Below are 22,094 nucleotides of genomic sequence, written 5' to 3' on the forward strand. Positions count from 1 at the left end.
TTTTTCATTCATAGGCTTCCTTGTCATTCTTGAATTGGGAGAAAATCTGCTTCTGCCCTAAAAGGACAGGAGTTCTGATTTAGCAGGCAGGACTTGATTCCGTGAAGAGAACTCCTAAAAATCTGCTTGCTAGTTGTAACTTTATCCCTTTTTAGCGGCTGGCAAAGAACTTCAGATTGGAACAGACGCTTTCAGCCTTGCCAACCTGGTGCCCTCTGTTTCCTTAAGACTACAGCTCCCATCATCCCTGGCCAGGACATCTGCAGGTATGGCTGGGAAGACCTTGCAGAGCCACTGCCAGTCAGTGCAGGCAAGACTGACCTCGATGGACCTGGCAGAAGGCACCATCTGCATGGTGGCAGCCCAGTTATGGCGTTCCTTCCCTAGATATGAATCCATGCATAAGGGTTGTCTCCTGTGGGGAGATAGGGTGATCATCCCAGCACCACTGAGAAACAGAGTCGCTAGCCCGATGTTATGTGTGGTGGCCTGGAATGGACCAGAACATAGAGCAATGGGTACGAACATGCAAGGCATGCCAAGAGGTGCGGCCAGAAGTGGCCAGAGCACCAGTTCACTGGTGGGAGCAGTCCAGATCTCCCTGGAGCCGGCTGCACTTAGATTTTGCTGGGCCATTCCAGGGGAAGGTCTTTTTGGTTATCGTCGATGCATATTCCAAATGGTTAGAAGTGGCGATGGTCCCTAGCATGGCATCAGCTGCCGTAATCAAGGTGTTGAGGCAGCTGTTTGCAACCCACGGGTTACCTGAGACCATTGTATCAGATAATGGGGCAGCTTTTGTATCCCAAGAATTCAAGGCATTCTTGGCTGATAACTTCATAAGAGGGGTCACATCCGCGCCCTTTCACCCATCCTCCAATGGGCAGGCGGAGCGCATGGTAAGAACAGCCAAAGAATCCATTGCGCGCTTAATGGAGGGTAACTGGTCAGCTCGCATCGCGCGAATGTTATTTTTGCAGCATGCGACGCCGTGTACTGCGACGGGCAAGTCGCCAGCTGAGCTGCTCTTGGGTAGAAGATTGGTAACGGTGCTGGATTATGTCCACCCGGATAAAATGCCAAACCGTAATTCAAGAGCAAACCCCCAGGCTGAGACTGACACAACAAGGTATTTCGCCCCTGAAGATCTGGTCTGGGTGAGGAACTATTCACGAGGTTCGCGGTGGGTGGCTGGTGTGGTCACCCGGGCTAGTGGACCTGTGTCCTATTATGTGACCTTGGAAAATGGGCAAGTTTGGAAGAGACATATAGATCAGATATGAATGCCTGGTGAGACTTGGCTCACACATATTATTAATCAATATGTGTAAAGTCTTCCTATATTCCTAATAAAGTGTGGTGCCTGTTGTGTATTGAGTCAAAGGATTTTATATCTGTATTATTATTGTCTGTATTTGCATTAGGGTAAAGTAACTGCCTTTTGGTTCCAGAGGGTACAGCTACTATTGGTTCATTTAAGCTGCTGTATTAGGATCCTCTGTCTTATTGGTTTCCTCCAAAAGGCAGGACTGTGATTGCCTGATATTGTTCCCTCCAAAATGTATCCTTTCTAGCTAGTTCCCTGTCCCTATAAATGTAGCTCTCCCCTCCTCAAGTTTCAGTCTTGTTGCGTTAATAAAGAAGTGTTACTAGAGAACTGTCTCCAGCATATTATGTAAAGAGAGCCGAAATCACAAACCCCACGTCACAACAGAGGGGAAGACAGTTTTTCAGGTAACCTGGTCCAGCAGAACCATAGCTGTCAACTTACAGATTTGAAAATAAGGGACCAGCAGCCTAAAAATTAAGGGATCAGCAGCCAAAATAAGGGATTTTAGACAACCAGCTGAAATACGAAGTTAAAATGGACCAGATAATTTGGGAGAGCAGTGCCGGTTTTTAGCCCTTCGTTTCCAGAGGTTGCTGCTCAAGACACCAGCAGATGAAACACTGCAATTCAATAACTACAAGCAGCAACCACTTTTCGCGCAAAACGAAGTCCAAGCTACGAAGATGCTGCTGCAGTTCTGTATCTTTTCTCTTGTGCTCCATCTGCAGCTCTCGGTTCCATCAGGTGGAGCGGGAGGAGGGGGGGGGAAATAGCGCCCGAAGTAAACCCGCAGATCAGACCATCTATGCTAATCTACCACTACAAATCTATGGAAGAAGCGCTTGCGGTCCTCCCCTTGTAGCCCTTGGAACACCTGCCCGCGCCTCCGCCTCCTCCTCTCTCTGAACTGCTTTCTCTATGGTTGCCCTCGCTCTCCTCTCAAGGCTCCTCAGCAATTCATAGACCATGCCAGGCTGCCCATCTCATCCGGGTCCTTCGGCGGCACAGCCGCAGTACGGCCTAGCGGGAGCGGCGGTGACGGGCAGAGGGGAGGCCCCAGGCAGAGACGCTCAGTTTGGCACACAAGAGGAGCATGGTGGTGGAAGGGCCCGAGGCTCCCGCCAGTCCCGGTGGGGAGGGGCTCCTGGGGGCCGTGGCTGGCGAGAGGAGGCTGGAGGGGGGCGGGGCGGGCAGCCAAGCAACACAGTTGGAGCCCCCCTCCTCCCTGGCCGACAGGGAGGGAGGGAGGGAGAGGAGCTGCTTCCTTTGAAACCCGGGACATTTAAGGGACATCATCAATAAGGAACAGCAGCGGGACACGGCGCTGGGATAAGGGAGTTTCCCGCCAAATAAGGGACGGTTGACAGCTATGAGCAGAACCCCACATTTTGTTGTCAAAAGTGGCAGATATCACTGGTTTGTTTGCTTGTTTGTTTCCACTGAAGGACTTCTCGCCCCCAAACCTGACCTTGTTTCCTGGCTGGAAGAAGTAGAAGAACCATTTGTGCTGATCTCAGAGGAAGGGAAGCGATGGGCAGGGACCTGCTTAGGTGTGTGGTGACAACCTTTTCAGATGCCAAATTATATAATTTAGGTGCTAGAATTGATGGTTTGATAATTTACTTTATTTCTGCGTTCCAAAATCTTATTGCTGTATTTTTCCGTCTATGAAACACCCCCATATATAAGACGCCCCTCGCCACCAGCAACCGCCATTTGACTGCCCCCTCGCCACGCCGCCAGCCTATCAACAGCAGCCCTTGCTGCATACACCAGTCAACATCCCTATTGCCGCTGACAATCTCCTGCTCACGGCAACAACCAATCGCCAGTCCACCCTCGGCACTATCCGTGTATAAGACACCCCCAAATTTTTGACATTATTTTTTTAGGGGGAAAACCTAGTCTTATACATGGAAAAATACGGTAATTTCAATTACACTCCAGCCAAAATAACAATCCCTTATACAACAACTGAAATATTAATGACTTCCATTTGTATTGACACATTAAATGATTTATAAACCTACAAATTAGTTTTTCTAAGAAGTGTTATCCTTGCATGTGAAAGCCACTCTTTCCTGTGGTTTAATAATGAATATTCTGTTCCGTTTGCCATGTAATAAATATATATTTTGCATGCCTGACCACCTTCATTTCTCGTTCCAGCCTTTGGACCCCCCCCCCGGGGGGCAGACCCACAAAGCTGCAGACACAATATATATTTAAAGCTTGTAGCTTCCCCCAAAGAAATCTGGGAAATGTGGCTTACAGTTCCCTGCGCCCAGAGCAAACTATGGAATGTTAAGGGTATTCTCATTCTCATTCAGCTTTCATTGGCACAATTCAGACAATAAAATCAGAAAAGGGGGGGGGGGGGAACCAACCATACAGCATTGGCAACCCAGACATATTAAACACATAAGACATATACAAGACTCAGGAGCCACCATTAAGTAAAATTAAGTGGTTTTAGATTTGACTTTCGAAATCTCAGCTAAATATCCTGAAACAATTTCAGTTGTTTCAGGAATATCATTCCTCAACAGATACTGGATTACAGATTCTTTGCAAGTAGGTACTTTGAGCTTAAAAGGAGTCGCCGGTAGGTCTCTGCAAAGAATGTCAAAGAGAGGGCAGTACAAAATTATATGGTACAGTGGTACCTCAGGTTACATACGCTTCAGGTTACAGACTCCGCTAACACAGAAATAGTGCTTCAGGTTAAGAACTTTGCTTCAGGATGAGAACAGAAATTGTGGTCCAGTGGCGCAGCAGCAGGAGGAGGCCCCATTAGCTAAAGTTGTACTTCAGGTTAAGAACAGTTTCAGGTTAAGAATGGATCTCCAGAATGAATTAAGTACTTAACCCGAGGTACCACTGTATGTTACAGTGCTCCCCCCCCCCTTAAAATATGTTTAGGGGTAGTCTCATTTTGACTCAAGAAAATCACCATTTTATGGTTCAAACCAGGAAAAATAAACAGAGTAAATGGATAAAAGTATAAAGATTCACAAAATGTTTAGCACTTGTATACTTGTATCTGGTGTATTCATATGACAAGAGCAAAGTCTATTCTGGAAGTGTTTTGTTTTTTTTTAACTTCCAGACAGTACAAATGAGTGGAATGCATTTAAACTGGCTAACAAAAAAAACCCCTCTATAATATGAAGGGAAATCTAAAGTATAAAAATTGTTGGGTACCATTCCATGAGGAGGCTACGTAAGCAGATCAACGTACAGAGGAATGAATTTGCTGCCCAGGAGTGTGGTGGAGTCTCCTTCTTTGGAGGTCTTTAAGCAGAGGCTTGACAACCATATGTCAGGAGTGCTCTGATGGTGTTTCCTGCTTGGCAGGGGGTTGGACTCGATGGCCCTTGTGGTCTCTTCCAACTCTATGATTCTATGATTCTAAACAAAAAAAATTCCTTCCAGTAGCACCTTAAAGACCAACTAAGTCAGTTCTTGGTATGAGCTTTCATGTGCATGCACACTTCTTCAGAACACACGAAAGCTCATACCAAGAACTGACTTAGTTGGTCTTTAAGGTGCTACTGGAAGGAATTTTTTTTGTTTTGACTATGGCAGACCAACACGGCTACCTATCTGTATCTATGATTCTAAGTTTTTGAAATTCATAATCTAACAGGCTCTGCTTAATGCAAGAGAAAATATGTAACTCATCCAGTAAGAGGAGACTATTGCAATCCCTATTGGTTTGAGTTTAAAGGTAATTACAGAAAACCATGTAAAATGACGCAAATATCTCCGTAAATAAGTCAGTAAGCTTTCTGAGTCTGTACTAAAAATTAATTTTTAACCAGTATAGTGGTACCTCTGGTTAAAAAATTAATTCATTATGGAGGTCTGTTCTTAACCTGAGGTACCACTTTAGCTAATGGGGCCTTCTGCTGCTGACACGCGATTTCTGTTCTCATCCTGAAGCAAAGTTCTTAACCCGAGGTACTATTTCTGGGTTAGCGGAGTCTAACCTGAAGCGTCTGTAACCCGAGGTACCACTGTATTTAAATGAAGGGTATGTCTTTATTTAAATGAAACCCTCAACTCAGATGCTAAATGTGAGAGATTCAGGCATTTCCGCTACAGTGGAAACTTGGTTGTCGAACGTAATCTGTTCTGGGAGACAGTTCAACAGCCGAAAACATTTGACAACAGAGGCTCAATTGCCTGTTGAAAAATGGAGAAAAAATGGAGAAACGCGCCTCAAAAGCAGAAGCATTGATTTCTGGGTTGTTGGCGTTTGGGTTCCGAATTGTTCAGCTTCTGAAGCGTTTGACAACCGAGGTTCCACTGTACTAGGAGGCCGAGGGACCCAGAGAGGTTTGCAGATGACTCCACCATCTCTGCCATCAGTGATTTTGGAGAAACCACTCGAAGCATCCATCGTGCCAAGCTACTTCAATTGCTTTTGTTTGGTTTGCTGATGGCAAACAGCTGAAAGCCTCTAAATTTTGATAATCTTCTACTTCTTCTTTGGCGATCACTCATAGCCGAGTAAGATTGTCTTCCATAAACATGGTTTTAGCAGTGAGTCCGTAAGTGACTGTGGAGGCCAATTCTGGATCCACACATCCTTCCATAGTGGGGACATTGGTTTCTGGGCAGGAGTTTCTCCCTTTTGTCCTGAGTTCGAGCGTCTTCAAAGCCCATGACACCTTTGGTAAAGGCTGTTCTCCAGTTGGAGCGCTCTCAGTGTGGTGTAGTGGTTAAGAGCGGTAGACTCGTAATCTGGTGAACCTGATTCGCTTCCCCGCTCCTCCACATGCAGCTGCTGGGTGACCTTGGGTTAGTCATACTTCTTTGAAGTCTCTCAGCCCCACTCACCTCACAGAGTGTTTGTTGTGGGGGAGGAAGGGAAAGGAGAATGTTAGCCGCTATGAGACTCCTTCGGGTAGTGATAAAGCGGGATATCAAATCCAAACTCTTCTTCTTCTCAGGCCAGTGTTTCCCAGCTGTAGGGGTTTATACAACAAACCCCTCTCTCCCCCTGACTTGGGAGAGGCATGACAAGGGCAGAGCAAAGGGAAGCGGCTCACAGGCATAGTCTCTGACTGGAGTGGGGAGATAGATGGCTGTGGGAAGGTGGGGATCTTTAATCTTGGCAACTAATTTCAAAGAGTAAGATCTACGTTTCTCGCTTTCGTCCTGAGTTCGAGCATCTTCAAAGTTCATGACACCTTTGGTAAAGGCCGTTCTCCGATTAGAGCACTTGCAGGCCAGTGTTTCCCAATTGTCAGTGTTTATACTACTTTGAGAGAGAGAGAGAGAGATTTAGTTCAGATAAAAAACCTGATTTGCAATGGGGGTTGAATCATTTTGATTGCCACTGTATACAAATGTCAACAACAACAACAGTCTTAATCCTGGCATGGTCTTCAGCTAAAGCTAACCTAAGAAATGAAATAATAATAATAAAATTCCTTCCAGGAGCACCTTAAAGGTAAAGGGACCCCTGACCATTAGGTCCAGTCGTGACCGACTCTGGGGTTGCGGCGCTCATCTCGCTTTATGGGCCGAGGGAGCCGGCGTTCAGCTTCCGGGTCATGTGGCCAGCATGACTAAGCCGCTTCTGGCAAACCAGAGCAGTGCACAGAAACGCCGTTTACCTTCCCGCCGGAGCGGTACCTATTTATCTACTTGCACTTTGACGTGCTTTCGAACTGCTAGGTTGGCAGGAGCAGGGACCGAGCAACGGGAGCTCACCCCATCACGGGGATTCAAACCGCCGACCTTCTGATCGGCAAGTCCTAGACTCTGTGGTTTAACCCACAGCATCACCTGGGTCCCTTTTAGTAGCACCTTAGAGACCAAACAAAAAAAATTCCTTCCAGTAGCACCTTAAGATATCAGTCTGTACCTGTGCAAGTTTCTTGGTGAGGTTGATGGACTTCCATTTCATGCGGCTCAATGTGGTGCCTTCCATAGTTCCAGTTACAGATAGGTAGCCGTGTTGGTCTGCCATAGTCAAAACAAAAAAAAAATCCTTCCAGTAGCACCTTAATTTTTTTTGTTTTGACTATGGCAGACCAACACGGCTACCTATCTGTAACTGGAATTAGAGACCAACTAAGTTTGTTATTGGTATGAGCTTTCGTGTGCATGCACACTTCTTCAGATATCTGAAGATATACAGTGGTACCTCGGTTTAAGTACTTAATTCATTCTGGAGGTCCGTTCTTAACCTGAAACTGTTCTTAACCTGAAGCACCACTTTAGCTAATGGGGCCTCCCGCTGCCGGAGCACAATTTCTGTTCTCATCCTGAAGCAAAGTTCTTAACCTGAGGTACTATTTCTGGGTTAGCGGAGTCTGTAACCTGAAGCGTGTGTAACCCGAGGTACTACTGTATTTCGTATCTGAAGAAGTGTGCATGCACACGAAAGCTCATACCAATAACAAGTTTAATTGGTCTCTAAGGTGCTATTGGAAGGATTTAATTTTTTTTGTTTCGACTAGGCAGACCAACACCTGTAACTAGAACTAAGAAATGAAGCCAGGCTGCTGCCCGAGGCCATCTCAGATATTCTCTGGAGATTCCTTTGAGCCGCCAACAAGGCAAAACTCCCATCTGTCAAATGCAAAAAAAAAGGGGGGGGAGCAGAGATCTGTCCTGGCAAGGGTTAAAAATGCAATGAACTCGATTCCTAGAGAGGAGAGGGATTTGAGGACGAGGTCTTTGCCAAAGCGCCTCCTTCCTGCCCGCCTCACCCTCCCCAGGGTGGCCTTGACTCGCCTTTGCAGCTGCGTCGAGGCGCCTCCTGCCATCCGGTGAGCTCCCCCTTTTGCGCATGGGGAGGGGGCAAAGGGGTGTCCCGGGGGTGGGATCGAGACAAAGGGAGGGGGCCCGGGAGGGGGCCTGCAGCCGATCCGCCCGGGATCTGTCCCAAAAAGCCACCCGATCTGGAGGGGGAGGGGGAGATCCTTTCTCTGCCTTCCTGCGCGCAAAAGCGCAAAGCTAGCAGGCCATCCGGGAAGCGAAGCCTCCTTTGTGCTCCGGAGAGAGAGAGAGAGAGAATGGATTATTCCCCCCCCCCCATTTTGGCCTGAGAATCCAGACAGGATCAGCCCCTCCCATGAAAATAGGGACGTCCTATTCCATTATTATTATTATTATTATTATTATTATTATTATTAATTACACCCCACCCATCTGACTGCGCTACCCCAGCCACTCTGGGGCCTCCAAAACACACACACAAAATATTTTATAGTAATCAAACATGAAACATCATTTTTTAAATTCCCTATGCAGGGATGTCTTCTAAAGGTTGTATAGTTACTTATTTCCTTGGCTCGGGGGTCACATAACTCTGCACCCACCAACATTTCTCCGATGATAATAGGGACGTCCTATTCAGTAATAATTATTATTTTATTTTATTTTTATACCCCGCCCATCTGACTGCGTTTCTCCAGCCACTCTGGGCGGCCTCCAACATAGAGATAGATAGATATAGATAGATAGATAGATAGATAGATAGATAGATAGATAGATAGATAGATAGATGATAGATATGTTGTTGTTGTTGTTTAGTCGTGTCCGACTCTTCGTGCCCCCTGGACCAGAGCACGCCAGGCACTCCTGTCTTCCACTGCCTTCCACAGCTTGGTCAAACTCATGCTGGTAGCTTTGCGAACACCGTCCAGCCATCTCGTCCTCTGTCGTCCCCTTCTCCTTGTCCCTCCATCTTTCCCAACACCAGGGTCTTTTCCAGGGAGTCTTCTCTTCTCATGAGGTGGCCAAAGTATTGGAGCCTCAGCTTCAGGATCTGTCCTTCCAGTGAGCACTCAGGGCTGATTTCCTTAAGAATGGATCGGTTTGATCTTCTTGCAGACCATGGGACTCTCAAGAGTCTCCTCCAGCACCAGAATTCAAAAGCATCAATTCTAGATATCTAGATCTAGATATAAAATATAAAAATATTTTATAATAATAAAACATTATACTTTTTTAAAAAAATCCCTTTACAGGGATGTCTTCTAAAGGTTATATAGTTACTTATCTCCTTGGCTCAGGGGTCGCATAACTCCGCACCCACCAACATTTTTCTGATGATAATAGGAACGTCCTATTCAATAATAATTATTATTTTATTTTATTTTTATACCCCGCCCATCTGACTGCGTTGCCCCAACCACTCTGGGCGGCCTCCAACATATAAACACATATATACATATACATACACACCCACACACACATATGTATGTGTGTATCTATAATACTTTATAATAATAAAACGTTCAACATTTTTTAAAAATTTCCCTATACAGGGATGTCTTCTAAAGGTTGCATAGTTACTTATTTCCTTGGCTGGGGGGTCACATAACTCTGCACCCACCAACATTTCTCTGATAATAATAGGGATGCCCTATTCAGTAATAATTATTTTATTTTATTATTATACCCTGTCCATCTGACTGCGTTGCCCCAGCCACTCTGGGCGGCCTCCAACAAACACACACACACGAACAAATATTTTATAATAATAAAACATTAATCTATAATACTTTCTAATAATAAAACGTTCAACATTTTTAAAAATTCCCTATACAGGGATGTCTTCTAAATGTTGTATAATTACTTATCTCCTCAGCTTGGGGGTTGGATAGCTCCCAACATTTCTCCAATGGAAATAGGGATATCCTAAGGCAGGGGTCTGCAACCCGCGGCTCCGGAGCCGCATGTGGCTCTTTTACACCTTTGCCGCGGCTCTGGGGCGGATACTAGCGAGGGGAGGAGGCACATTGTGCGCCCCGACACTCCCCACTGTGGCGGGCGCTGTACTGGCTGTGACGTTGCATGGGGGCAGTGCGTGCGTTAGTCACGCACTGCCCCGACGTCATCTTCCCGCCCGCCCACTACATTGTAAGGGGCATGCACGCTGGTCACTGTTTTGAAGGGGAGTGAAGAACACACACACACACACAAAAAGGTAACTTGTTAATGTAATGTTTATTTCTACGAGGAGGAGTAATTTTGAGGGGTCAAACAAGGAAATAATAAAAAAGTGACAAAAAGGTTATTTTTATAATGACGAGTTTTGCGGCTCCCAGTTTTTTTTCCTCTTTGGAAATGGGTCCAAGTGGCTCTTTTTGTCTTAAAGGTTGCAGACCCCTGTCCTAAGGGAAAGCGGGACATTCTGGGATCAATTTAGAAACCTTGAAGGTTTCTGCAAATCCTGGACTGTCCCTGGATAACAGGGTCCCTTCGAGGGTCTGCAAGAGGAGGGGATCTTTGTAGACAAATCAAAACCAGCAGGTTTTTTTCCATCTAAAGCAGTGGCTCTCAAAGCTGCCAGAATCCAAATTTGTTTGAGGGCTTCGTTCTCTTTTTTTCTTGACACACTCTTTTATTTTAATTGTTTTTATTAAATATTTCCTTGGGTTGCAGAAATACATACACCGTCTCTATTTTCAGATCATAAAGTCCTTTCTACAGATCAGTTATATTCGATGTGGGCCTTTAATGTATTTTTTATTTTTATTTTTAAAAATGCTTTTATTTTTTGCTTGTTTCTAGTTGAAATAGCAACAAAGAGACCGTTCCATCTTAAATAAATAGAGTCATTTGGTAAGTACCCTTTGATTCCAGTACCTGGTGCTTTTTTTCTGGAAAAAAGGTGGGGGACTTGTTTGTTTGTTTGTTTGTTTGTTTGTTTGTTTGTTGTGGGCCCAGTCGCAGTGCTGCCACCCCCCACCCCCCAGTGACTAAATGTAAGATGTGATTAATAAACTCAAGCAGACAAGGATGTGGTGACAACTTTATTGATTACAGATATAGGTGGATTTGGGGCTCAGGTATTTGGGTGTATATCCATTCCAGCACCCCCAGACAAAAGATAACAATTATTTAATTTTCCAAAGGTAAGGGAACTGAGTTCCCCCACGTTCCTGCTAAAAAACAAACAAACCCTGAGTAATTTCATAAGTACCCTTTGATTTCAGTGTCCCTTTCCCCAAATCACTGTCCGTGACAATGCCTTGGTATCCCAGATCTTCCCTGTCTGGATGAGGTTGTCACAACGCAAAACGTTTTAATTGTGTGGTTCTCAAAGTGTGTGGCAGGACAGGATGCCAAGTGGAGGGTGGCAAGATAACAAGGACGATCAAATAAACATTTTAACATTTCTTCTTCTTTTTTGAATAACAAATTTTATTAGTATTTTCCACACAACAACAACATGGAAAATATCGAAAAATAACAATACACAAAACACAAAAACCAGCATACAAAAAACAACAACCAAAATCCATATCTTACAAGTTAATCATATAAACATTAAAAAGAAAAACAAACATTGACTTCCACCAATCCCACAGCACCTCCCTTACCTCTCATTATGTCTTCCTGTTTTCCTTATCACCTCTATCCTAGCATCTAGATCTAAATCCCTCATTCTTATCCTTTCACTTCACAAGCTTATTCCAGACTCGGCCTGATTTCTGTCCTCGAACCTTGGCTTTTAAGGTATTCATTTAGCCACTCCCATTCCTTTTTCACTTCACTTTTGGGTTTTTGTCTCATTATATCTGTCAATTTGGCTAATTCTAAATATTCCGAAAGCTTACATAACCATTCTCCCCTTGTGGGTAACTGATTCTCTTTCCAATACTTAGCCACCAGGATTCTTGCTGCAGACGTTGAATATAAGAAAAAAATGAGTTTTGTCTTCTGGAATATCATCATTTAAATTGAAATTTTGGAGCATGATCCACGAAGAGATAAAATACTAAGAATATCATATATTAAAAGGCCAGAGGCATTCCTTTTAGGAATTTTAAATTTTAAACATTTTAACATTTCAGTGCGGCATGGTGCAGTGACGAAATGATTTATTTGCAGAATATGTATAGAAATCTTTTCAAAGTCTTTACCTGTAACAGAGAAACTTTCTGCAGTACATAAATATATAATGCAGCAGAAAAGGTTTAAGTGGGGAAAAACATCGGAGGTGAAGATGGGAAGTCAATTTATGAAACAATGTAGTCATTTAAGATGCAAATTATTGTGAAAATGTTTGGAAAATTTAATACAAAATTATACACCAAACAGAAAGAAAGAAATCTTGCCGAAACCAAGTACTACTGGGAGCTGTTTCTTTTGTTTCCCCCTATCCCCCCAATGCATTTCTTATTAATAAAACGTTTGGAGTAGCACGAGGAAATTTTCATACTGAAAATGTGCCCCAGAGCATAGCTGTCAACTTACAGATTTGAAAATAAGGGACCAGCAGCCTCGAAAATAAGGGATCAGCAGCCAAAATAAGGGATCAACAATTACTTTGATAAAATACATATTTTGTTGTGTGCAAATGGCTTTAGATACCTATTAGGTCCATAAATTACCATATAGCATATATTCAACATAAAAAAGCAACAATTTGTTGTTGACAAAGGACAGCTGGACATAGAAAGGGCCCCATTACCTTCAGTAGCTTATTTAAGGGACATCATCAATAAGGGACAGCAGTAGGATATGGCGCTGGGATAAGGGACTGTCCCGCCAAATAAGGGACGCTTGACAGCTATGCCCCAGAGGAAAAATGTTTTGAGAGCCACTGAAGTAAAGACTCAACTACGCAAGACTTCCTAGTGGAAATGAACTGTTCAGATGGAAATGCATGCAGATTAACCGAGCCCTCTGACCTTAGCTGGCCAGGCAGTGGCAACAGGGGTGCATAGGAGTGATGTCATCACCACCTTTTATACCCCACCTTTCTGCCCCCATATCCTTTCCCCACAACAGCCCTGTGAGGCGGAAAGGCAGTGGCTGGCCCAAGGTTGCCCAGTGAGCTTCGTGGCTGAGTGGGGATTCGAACCCAGGTCTCCCGGCTCCTAGTCCAACATTCTAACCGCTACACCACACCGGTTCTCTTTGGAGCATTGTTGCTTATGCCCATTGGAATGGAGCTGGGAAGAGAAAGGTGTGGGAAGATTCAGGGAGGCTGGAGAGGATATATTATTTACAGTGGTACCTCAGGTTACATCCACTTCAGGTTACAGACGCTTCAGGTTACAGACTCTGCTAACCCAGAAATAGTAACTCGGGTTAAGAACTTTGCTTCAGGATGAGAACAGAAATCGTGCGGTGGCGGCGCAGCAGCAGCGGGAGGCCCCAGTAACTAAAGTGGTGCTTCAGGTTAAGAACAGTTTCAGGTTAAGAACGGACCTCCGGAACGAATTAAGTACTTAACCCGAGGTACCACTGTATTAATATCCTTCCTAACTTGTGCTAGCAAGTTCTATAACATAGCAGAGTTTACATTCCCCTTTTAACGCACAGCAGGTTGCAGGCTTGTTTAAGCATCTCAGGTGGCGCTGTGGGTTAAACCACAGGGCCTAGGGCTTGCTGATCAGAAGGTCGGCGTGTCGAATCCCCACGATGGGGTGAGCTCCCTGCTCCTGCCAACCTAGCGGTTCGAAAGCACGTCAAAGTGCAAGTAGATAAACAGGTACCACTCCAGCGGGAAGGTAAACGGCGTTTCCGTGCGCTGCTCTGGTTCGCCAGAAGCGGCTTAGTCATGCTGGCCACATGACCCGGAAGCTGGATGCCGCCTCCCTCGGCCAGTAAACCCAGATGAGCGCTGCAACCCCAGAGTCATCCGCGACTGGACCTAATGGTCAGGGGTCCCTTTACCCTTCACTTTAAGTCCCCTTATTATCCCTCTTAAAAGAATAAACACACCACAATCTTGAGTAAAATATATGAAAGAGGTTTACACACGAATCATCATTTCACAGTTGGATCCCTGAAGGCAAACTTAGTTACAAAGTATATATATATCCCATATGCCAGGGGTGTCCAGATTTGATGAAGTGAACATGCATGAGGGCCGACTGATAAGTTGTTGACCTTTTTTAGGATTTTACTGCAGGAAATAAACTGCCACGGGGGCCGGATTAGGCCCTCGAAACAGACTTTAGACATGCCTGCCATATGGGGATAATCCCAGTGTCCTCTGTTGGCTAAAGGCCAAAAGAGCATTTCTAGCTAAAATGCTGGTCCAATGGAAGAAGTCAAAGAGAGGAAGCTTGCTGCCTGCCTTGCCCTTTTGTTACCTGGGCAGGTAAGGTCACACCCACCTATAGTCACATGCTAAAGGAAGTATGTCAAAGTCAGGAGGAAACAGGAAGTTTTTGACTGACCGGACCAAACATTACCTTGCATGTCCACTCTAGGAAAGCAAGGAATGTTGTACTTGACTGCTACTTATGTATCCCACCCAACAAAAGGTCTGTTCCGGCTATCCCGGTATAGACCAAGTGCCATCAAGTGTCAGAAACCGTGCAGGCTAGGGAGCTGCAGGAGCCTATCATCATCATCATTTATTATTTATACCCCGCCCATCTGGCTGGGTTTCCCCAGCCACTCTGGGCAGCTTCCAACAGAATATTAAAATACAATAACCTATTAAACATTAAAAGCTTCCCTAAACAGGGCTGCCTTCAGATGTCTTCCAGAAGTCTGGTAGTTGTTTTTCTCTTTGACATCTGGTGGGAGGGCGTTCCACAGGGCAGGCGCCACCACCGAGAAGGCCATCTGCCTGGTTCCCTGTAACTTGGCTTCTCGCAATGAGGGAACCGCCAGAAGGCCCTCGGCACTGGACCTCCGTGTCCAAGCAGAATGATGGGGTGGAGACGCTCCTTCAGGTATACTGGACCAAGGCCGTTTAGGGCTTTAAAGGTCAGCACCAACACTTTAAATTGTGCTTGGAAATGTACTGGGAGCCAGTGTAGGTCTTTCAAGACCGGTGTTATGTGGTCTCGGCGGCCGCTCCCAGTCAGCAGTCTAGCTTCTGCATTCTGGATTAGTTGTAGTTTCCGGGACACCTTCAAAGGTAGCCCCATGTAGAGCGCATTGCAGTAGTCCAAGTGGGAGATAACCAGAGCATGCACCACTCTGGCGAGACAGGTAGGGTAGTCCATCTACCAGATGGAGCTGGTAGATAGCTGCCCTGGACACAGAATTACCTGCGCCTCCATGGACAGCTGTGAGTCCAGAATGACTCCCAGGCTGTGGACCTGGTCCTTCAGGGGCACAGTTACCCCATTCAGGACCAGGGAGACACAGACCTCCCTCCCCCCCCCCCAGCACCTCATTTCAGTGTTTTCCGGGCTTCTTCATGCTGAGAGTACTTCTGCTCATCCAAACTGTTTTTGGATTGTGGGAAGGGGGAGTTTGGCATTTACAGGGTTAAAGCAGAGCTTGACAAGCCCAGGTGGGTAGCAGCCCCAGTTAGAGACACCTGGATAGGAATGTAGGTGGATGGAGATGTGTTATGTGATCCATAGGATGTAGACAAAGAAAGGAAAACAAGATAGAGAAGGCCGGGGCCCAGTTAGTGAAATAACAGGCAGGCATCTTGAAAATGGGTGTTGGTAGCTGTGAAAACAATGCAGCTTCCGTAGACAGAAGCATTATAGCGGATCTCAGATGCAGGGAAGAATTTATTTCAGGTTGAATAATGGGCGGGAAAGACCCATTACAATCCTATCTGGGATACGGCAACGTCTGAGCATCTCGCCAGACCCAAATTGAGATCTTGTGCCAACTACAGTGGTACCTCGGGTTACATACGCTTCAGGTTACAGACGCTTCAGATTACAGACTCAGCTAACCCAGAAATGGTACCTCGGGTTAAGAACTTTGCTTCAGGATGAGAACAGAAATCGCGCTCTGGCAGTGGAGCGGCAGCGGGAGGCCCCATTAGCTAAAGTGGTGCTTCAGGTTAAGAACAGTTTCAGGTTAAGTACGGACCTCCGGAACGAATTAAGTACTTAACCTGAGGTACCACTGTACTCAATATTCTCAGTAAAGTAATATGTTTGAATCTTGAATGCTGGATAGGTGCTTAATCGTTTTTGTATTTGTTTTAAAAAACACACACCAAAAATTGTCTTTTAAAAAACAACCAACCCATGACTAATCGAAGGGGAAAGTTTTTATCGTTAACGTAGGTTTGACGCCTGTGTGGATCCAATAATAGACTTTCGATTGTTTATTCACATCCCTCTTGACCTCGTGTGTTCGTTGTACCTCCCTTGTGGTGGGCTACACTTCGAACAATAAAGTTTTGTTTCTCCACTCAGACCGCCGATACAACATTTTCTTATTTGGATGCGCCTCTGAGACACAGGCATGAGCTTCTCTTTTCCTCTCGCAGGCAATGGAGCTAGCAAGTCCTGGCAAGCTATCTCTTTCCGGAAATGACCTTCCCTAAGCCCAGACAGTTCTCTCTCCTTGAGAACGCCACTCAAGAAGGTTTCATTAAATTACGAGAATAATGATCAGCAATTAGCCTTTTTTTATGTAGCTGGCTGATAATCTGAACTACAAGGTGAACTGTTTTCCTTTCCTCCCCAGTGTCCTTTGAGGACGTAGCTGTGCATTTCGCAGAAGGGGAATTGGTTCTGCTGGATCCTGACCAGAGATCTCTGAATCGGGGAGTCATGGAAGAGATCTATGGGAATGCAGCCACTCAGGGTAAGGGCCTCTCAGGGTAAGCAACCCGTTTAGATCAAAGTACCTATTTTTGAAATTTCTGCATGTGATTAGCTCAGGGGTTCTTAATCCACTGCAGTTAAGTTTGAATGGGCAGCTATCTATTGTGTTCTCTCTGAATATACCTCCTCCAGTTGACCTGACTAGTCTGAATAGGCCGGGCCTTTTGAAATGCAAGTTTCTGATTTGTTCGGTGGGTGAAACAAGTAATTTTCAATGAATATTAATTGGAAAATACATTTTGTGTATTAAATTTGTAATTTTTTGAAATTTGTAAATACATTTTTTAAAAAAGAGTTTTTAAGGATTGTAGGTTTGCCATATTTCAAAAAGTGGTTGACCTTTTCTTGCTAAATCTCCAAATAAATTGAAATTTTTGAGCTTTAAAAAAGTAAATTCACCCAAAAATCTTCACTTCCGACATGGTTTGCCATACATCTGGGTTTCCCCGGTCATTTCAGTGATTTCTGGATATTCCACCTGGAAGCTAGTTTCTTTTTTTAAAAAAAAGTTTTTATTTATACTTTTCAAATTTATACATTTCAGAGTTTGACTTCCTTCCCCTCTTTCTCCGGTTCCTTAAATTTATTTTTAATATCTTCTGCATATCCAAATTCATTTAATTTGCTCATTTAATTTTTACTCTTATGAAGCAGCAGGTTACTACAATAATCCTGCCAGTGTTTTTTATCTGTTTGCAAGTTATCTGTAAATATTTAATAAACCTTTTCCATTCTTTTATAAAAAGTTTGTTATCTTGATTTCTTATTCTTCTGGTAAGTTTTGACATTTCTGCATATTCCATAAGTTTTTTGTATCCATTTTTCCTTTGTTGGAACTTCTGCTTCATTCCATTTTGGGGCGAGTAGCATTTTTGCTGCTGTAGTTGCATACATAAATAAATTTCTATACAATTTAGGTCAGGCACCCTCAAACTCAGCCCTCCAGATGTTTTGGAACTACAATTCCCATCATCCCTGACCACTGGTCCTGGTAGCTAGTGATGATGGGAGTTGTAGTCCCAAGACATCTGGAGGGCCGAATTTAGGGATGCCTGATTTAGACACTGTATTTTTCGCTCTATAAGACGCACCAGACCACAAGATGCACCTAGTTTTTGGAGGAGGAAAACAAGAAAAAAAAAATATTCTGAATCTCAGAAGCCAGAACAGCAAGAGGGATTGCTGCGCGGTGAAAGCAGCAATCCTTCTTTCTGTTCTGGCTTCTCTGATAGCTGGGCAGCCTGCATTTGCTCCATAAGACACACACACATTTCCCCTTACTTTTTAGGAGGGAAAAAGTGAGTCTTATAGAGCAAAAAAACCTGTAGTTATGTACCTATAATTCACAAAAGAAAGCTTTTGGGTTTTTTTTTAAACTAAAAGTTATTTTGAACATCCTTTTCAATTCATTATATATCATTTCCCAGTAAGCTTCAGCCTTGCTACTACATCAGTGATTTGAGGCTCTATTTCTTTCTCAGGCTTTTATCCGTTTCTCTCTTCATTGCAGAAGGTGATCTATCTGAAACAGAGAATAATGGAGAACAAGATGTGACAGAGACAGAGGGAAAAGGCACCTGTACTGGAGAGAAACCATATCAATACATGGAATGTGAGAAGAACTTTGGAGAAAACTCCGCCATCTCTTCTCCTCAGGAAATTCACCCAGAGGAGGAACCATACCGGTCTTTTGAATGTGGAGGGGACTTCGGAGACGATAGCCTTTCTCCTCCTCCTCCGATAATTCCCACGAAGGAAAAACCTTACAACTGCAAGGAATGTGGAAAGAGCTTTTCTCGGAAGTTGCGTCTTACTAATCATCAGAGAATTCATACAGGGGAGAAGCCATTTCAGTGCCTGGAGTGCGGCAAGTGTTTCATACACAACTGCAGCCTGTCGTACCACAAGAGGATCCACACCGGGGAGAAACCCTACAAATGCCTGGAGTGTGAGAAAAGCTTCACTCGGAAGATCATTCTCACTAATCATCAGAGAGTTCACACCGGCGAGAAGCCGTACAAATGTTTCGAGTGCGGGAAGAGTTTCACTCGGAAGGTGATCCTGGCAAACCACCAGACGATTCACTCCGGGGAGAAACCGTACAAATGCTTGGAATGCGGGAAGAGCTTCACTCTGAAGGTGCACCTTACCGCACATGAAAGAATCCACACAGGGGAGAAACCGTATAAATGCCTGGAGTGCGGAAAGAGCTTCAGTCGGAACTCCAACCTCGCTTACCACCGGAGAGTCCACACTGGGGAGAAACCCTATAAATGCCTGGAGTGCGGAAAGGGCTTCAGAAACAGCACGAACCTGACTTACCACCAGGAAATCCACACCGGGGATAAGCCGTATAAGTGTTTGGAGTGCGGAAAGTGCGTCAGACGGGCGGCGGATCTCGTCAACCATAAGAAAATCCACACCCAGGAGAAACCCCATATGTGCTTGCACTGCGGGAAGTGCTTCACTCTGAAGAATTACCTCAGACGTCATCAGAGAATCCACACGGGAGAGAAACGGTATAAATGTTTTGAATGCGGGAAATGCTTCACGGAGAAGACCACGCTCACGAAACACCACCGAACTCACACAGGGGAGAAACCGTACGAATGCATGGAGTGTGGGAAAACCTTCACGCAGAGCTACTCTCTCAGCCTCCATCAGAGAAGTCACACCTCCATGTTTGGAGTGTGGGAACAGCTTTCTTCGCAGCTCCAGCCTTTGTTCCCTCCACAGAATCCGTACAGCGGAGAACCGATATAGATGCTTGGAATGCGGAAATAGCTTCAAGAAAAGTCTCGCTTTCCCATCAAATACTTCCCGAAGCAGAGAAACCGTAGAAATCGTTGCAGAGACCTTACGAAGAAGGAGAAACTTCAGTAATCAAAGGATACACAGTTGGGGGTTGAGATTATATTAAAGCTTTGGAGTGCGGGAAAAGCTTGGGTGAGAATTCTCAAAGGGTAGGGTCCATATAAAGGCCAGAAAAATTGAAATCCTTCCACCACATTCATCTTCCCAACTCCCCCTCCACCACCAGAAAATTCATGTAGCTATGAGATTTTAACTGTCAGTGCTTCGAAGGTTGAAAGAGCTTCAGAAAGTTTCAGCCTTACCTGGCGTTAAAGAGTTCTCGCAGGGAGGAAACCATATAAACGCATGTGAAAACAAGGACTTTGATTTGCAAGATGTTGGTGACCAAACGGGATCCAAGAAGCAAAAAAAAATCACTTGGAAAGTTTTATTTTGAATACATGCAGCAGAAGAACAATAGCTGTAGTTTTGTTTATGAACCATGGAAGTATAGAAAGGGAGAGCAACTGCAAACTATATATAAATGAATCTTGGGGAAGGGAAAGATAAAAGGAACTGTGGGTAAAATAAAACACGATTAATAAAAAGGGAAAGCGAAGACTGAAATAAACTGTATTAACATAACCTGGTGAAGCGGCTGTAACATGGAAAATTAAAATTGACTGTGACTTCATGGGGGGTCACCTAAACTCCCAGCGGCCCTCTCTTTAAAGCTTACCTAACTGCCCTAGCTAAATACCCCCTTAGTTTAAAAGAATATCCCTAGTATCTAGAATGCGATTTCGTGGGAAAAGGCTCTGGCGGTTTTAGATGCTGATAGTAGATATAGAAATAGAATAAGGAAACTGTATATAATCGAAAGGTTTGTGAACTGAATCCCCGCCTCAGAGGCCATCTTGTGGACGGGACAGTCTGGTCTTATTTTCCCTGGTGGAGTTTGGAGAGGTCGGCGTGCAAATATCCCAGCATCTCCCCAAAGATCAAATGGGGGAGCAAAATCCGTGGGAATGTGAATTTTGGGAGGCCTCTCCACCTTATGCTTAGGCTGCATATATATGTAAATAAAACAGTATATCCGAAACACAGCACTGTCCCCAATTAGTCTTAATGCTCTTACACATTTAAAAAATGTCTTAAATAATCCTTTTCTAATGTAGACGGAGAATCGGATGTCTTCCCTCTTTATCTTTGGTGTTTCTTATAGCATGGGTAGGCAAACTAAGGCCCAGGGGCTGGATCCGGCCCAATCGCCTTCTAAATCCGGCCTACAGACGGTCCGGGAATCAGCGTGTTTTTCCATGAGTAAAATGTGTCCTTTTATTTAAAATGCATCTCTGGGTTATTTGTGGGGCCTGCATGGTGTTTTTACATGAGTAGAAGGTGTGCTTTTATTTAAAATGCATCTCTGGGTTATTTGTGGGGCAGAGGAATTTGTTCCTTATCATTATTCAAAATATAATCTGGCCCCCCACAAGTTCTGAGGGACAGTGGACCGGCCCCCTGCTGAAAATGTTTGCTGACCCCTGCTTATAGCTTTGTTCTCCCTCCCTCCCTCTTTTTTTCCTTTCCCTCTTTCCTCTCTTATATTCCCGATTCTGCTTGTTCTAGATATTATTTTATTGTATTGTGAAAACTTTAATAAAAATCCATTTTAGAAACTTAATTCTCTTCCACCTTTTTGCCGGGCTTTTTGTTTGTAGTTTTTGGTCATTCCTGCTTCAAAATTAGTCTCCCTCTCCTGTGTTTCTTAAGCGATGCCCACGCATGTGGTTACTATTGGATTTTGGGCATTATAGCTGGAGATCAAGGGAAGCAGAAGGAATCGTTGAAGTTCACCCTTCCCCTTCGTGTTCATTGGACTTCCAGTTGCTCAGACGGAGATCTAGTGAGGTGAGATGGCTTTGATACAAATCATTTGGCGCTTTCGGGAGGGCATTCCACAGAAGAGGGGCTGCCACTGAAAAGGCCCTGTCAACACCAAGTGGGTGGCGCTCCCTAGTGGCACTAATGTGCTCACCTGTCGCTCTTCAGGTCCAAGATGGTTGATATTGGGAAAGGCACCTTTTCAGGAACATGTGTCCCAAGCCATTTAGGGCTTTATCTTTTTCCCCTTCTTCTTAGGCAATCCCTTGTAGCTAAGTAAGATTATCTTCCATGAACACAGTCTTAACAGTGAGTCCATAAGTGACTGTGGAGGTCAATTCTGGATCCACACAGTGGGGACATAGGTTTCCGGGTGGGAGTTGATCCTAGTGAGGGTTTGCAAAGTGTGCCTTCCTCTTAGCACATTTCTCCCTGAGTGATGGGCCCTATTGAGGTGTGAGATGATGGGATTTCTGGGTGTGTGGAATGGGGGACTGAACATTCACAGAAATGCTAAAACGGCTTGGAGTCTTCTCTGCCAGCTTCCTCCTCCTATTTTTGCA

At 44.6% G+C, this 22,094-nt stretch overlaps 1 protein-coding gene across 4 annotated transcripts; it reads left to right on the top strand.

Annotated features, from left to right (window-relative positions):
* The first annotated feature begins 8,020 nt into the window (after window positions 1–8,020).
* On the top strand, window positions 8,021–21,331 carry LOC310837705 (uncharacterized protein). Of its 4 annotated transcripts, XR_014560601.1 has the most exons (5): window positions 8,021–8,118; window positions 10,871–10,921; window positions 16,715–16,834; window positions 18,365–20,977; window positions 21,049–21,331. XR_014560601.1 is itself a non-coding variant. In XM_083724711.1 (4 exons), exons 3-4 carry the CDS (start codon window positions 16,801–16,803, stop codon window positions 19,615–19,617), a joined length of 1,287 nt encoding a protein of 428 aa, XP_083580837.1. In that variant the 5' UTR covers window positions 8,041–8,118; window positions 10,871–10,921; window positions 16,715–16,800; the 3' UTR covers window positions 19,618–21,331. The 4 variants fall into 4 exon arrangements, 2 of the variants coding, with proteins under 2 accessions (XP_083580837.1, XP_083580836.1); XM_083724711.1 differs by having other exon boundaries at window positions 8,041–8,118; window positions 18,365–21,331; XR_014560602.1 differs by lacking the exons at window positions 8,021–8,118; window positions 10,871–10,921 and adding an exon at window positions 16,543–16,612.
* Window positions 21,332–22,094: the final 763 nt, after the last annotated feature.

The sequence above is a fragment of the Podarcis gaigeae genome (assembly GCF_964106915.1).
Source record: "Podarcis gaigeae genome assembly, chromosome: 2".
Lineage (NCBI taxonomy): Eukaryota > Metazoa > Chordata > Lepidosauria > Squamata > Lacertidae > Podarcis > Podarcis gaigeae.